Here is a 2,500-nt window from a genome sequence, read left to right on the forward strand (position 1 = left end):
TTGTTATATCTTTTGTATCTATTTATGAATTTGTTTTGCAGGATTCTTGATGTGGAACCATGTGTTGAAACAGACGTTGTTATACTTCAGGATGGTCATAGCCAAATAAACACACACTCTATATATTCGTTCTTCACTTGTTTATTATTGTTCTTCTTTTATGCCCATTGTCTGGAAATCTTTCGTCACACACCTGTGACCTCTTCAGTGACTCTCCGTCCCACATATTTCATCCTGTTCTGTCTAGTCCATCCAGACAATGGACATAAAATCAGAACAATAATAAACAAATGAACAATGAATATATAGTACATATGTTTATTTGGCAAGAAAGAAAAAACAATGACCATCCAAAAATATAATATATTTTTTCTATTTTTTAAAATATTTTTTTTTATTTAAATTCTGATGTTATTGTTTTATCCCAAGACAGTCTTAAATGAACTGACTTACTCCATGATCAAAGATAAATCAGCCACAAGCATTTGGTCCTCTTTTCCCAATTGTAGAATTTCTATAATTACATTATTGAATTTGTCCATCTTGGGGTTTTTTATTGTTTTATTTTTTTTAGAGATATGAGAATTAAAAAAAAAATTTCAATTTTATAACATGAAGCAGAAAACATCAATCTTCAATTTTTGTTGAGTAGAGGGCCCCACTGATAATTCCTTAATTGAGCCCAACACTTCCTATCGCCAGCTCTGATAAAGAGGTATTCATATATTATTCCACATGACAATGACTGATTGAGTTCTCACAATTTATATTCATGTATTCTTCTTAAATCTTCAGACTCAGGCTAATTTATTGGTAGAGAAGTTAATGCAGTGTACACCTCACTATATCCGATGCATTAAACCAAATGAAACTAAAAAACCTTTTGACTGGGAAGAGAATCGGTAAGTTATAATTTTAGCGACCATTCTTATGATTATATGTTGTTGTTTAGCTGTTGGTCAGCTTAGAATCAAGCAAGTATTTGCTTAAAGGTATTTCCATCTTGACCATTTCGTTTATTTATACATTCAAGACTTTATTATACAGTGTGGCCTTCTATTTTTATGAAGAAAGTAAACTGTGATATATATATATATATATATATATATATATATATATATATATATGTGAGAATTTACGAAAAAACAACAACAGACGAGGACAGGTGGTATAAACAACAAAAGGATGTATTAGTTTAACGCTCGGGAATAGAGAAAGTCTTTAACGTTCCGAGCTACACTCTTCAACAGAAAGAAATAAGGAGAAAAACAAGGAGAAAAAAATTTAAATGTTGTGGTCAGCGATCTATCATGGTGGTGGTGATAGTAGTGGCAGTGTATGTATGTATTGATGAAGAGTCAAACTATTGTTTATCGATATCTCTACATTATATCCTTATATCTTTTTTATTTTCAGTGTCGTTCACCAAATAGAATACTTAGGTCTTAAGGAGAATATCAGAGTCCGACGTGCTGGGTTTGCTTACAGAAGAGAATTTCTCAAATTTATGAACAGGTAAAGAATATACATGTATATTACTATGTACTCTATATTGTTTATGCTGATGTAATTGACTTAATCCCCTTGTCTGTCCTTGTTTGTCCCCTCTATGTTCAGCCCCTTGTGGGCAATAAAGAAATAAGAAACGTTTGCACGCCGGGCGAAATACTGAGCGGTAATTCGTCTGCCGTTACGTTCTGAGTTCAAATTCTGCCGAGGTCGACTTTGCCTTTCATCCTTTCTTGGTCGATAAATTAAGTACCAGTTACGCACTGGGGTCGATATAATCGTCTTAATCCATTTGTCTGTCCTTGTTTGTCCCCTCTATGTTTAGCCCCTTGTGAGCAGTAAAGAAATAAGAAACATTAGCATTGCTTTTTAGACATTTTAGTAAGCACTTGTCTAATAAGTTTTGAGACAATCTAAAGTTTTTGCAACCAGATCAAATGGAACATTAAACTCTTTGCCTGACAGAAGCATTTTCAACAAGTATGTCCTAAATGTCCATGTTTTTTTTTTCAGTCTTTTACTTAGCTCTTGTTCCGTTCGTTCTGAGTGATATAAAGGCAGAGAAAGGGTTAGAAGCATCAATCACATCACTCTCAGAGATCCATCAAAAAGTCATGGGTACAATCCTGATATCTAGGCCAATCAAAAAGAAGATAATCCCACTGAAAATGGTAATCACATCATTTACTCTTCAATAATTCTTCAAGCTGGATGGTTCTCCTCTGAGTCAACTTCAACTCACTGACATTTTGATAATCTTGTTAAAAATCTTGATGGTAATGGTGATGGTGGTGGTGATGATGATGATGATGATGATGATGATGATGATGATGATGATGATGATGATGATGATGATGATGACCTGACTATAACAATGATGATAGTGCTGTTAATGATGGTGACAATGATGATGATGATGTTGTTGATATTAATGAAGGCTATAATGATGATGATGGGCATGATGACGATGACGACGATGACGATGACGATG

General features: G+C 33.7%; 1 protein-coding gene across 4 annotated transcripts in view; it reads left to right on the forward strand.

The window, feature by feature from the left end:
- Window positions 1-2,500, forward strand: part of LOC106870824 (unconventional myosin-Ie) — a 156,746-nt gene that overhangs the window by 127,788 nt on the left and 26,458 nt on the right. For all 4 annotated transcript variants that reach the window (XM_089360854.1, XM_089360855.1, XM_089360856.1 and 1 more), the window contains 2 exons: window positions 796-902; window positions 1,417-1,515. In XM_089360854.1, coding sequence (XP_089216980.1) covers window positions 796-902; window positions 1,417-1,515 — 206 coding nt within the window. The remainder of the gene's footprint in view (window positions 1-795; window positions 903-1,416; window positions 1,516-2,500) is intronic.

This window comes from Octopus bimaculoides, chromosome 12 (assembly GCF_046866305.1).
Source record: "Octopus bimaculoides isolate indiv1 chromosome 12, ASM4686630v1, whole genome shotgun sequence".
NCBI classification, from domain to species: Eukaryota; Metazoa; Mollusca; class Cephalopoda; order Octopoda; family Octopodidae; genus Octopus; species Octopus bimaculoides.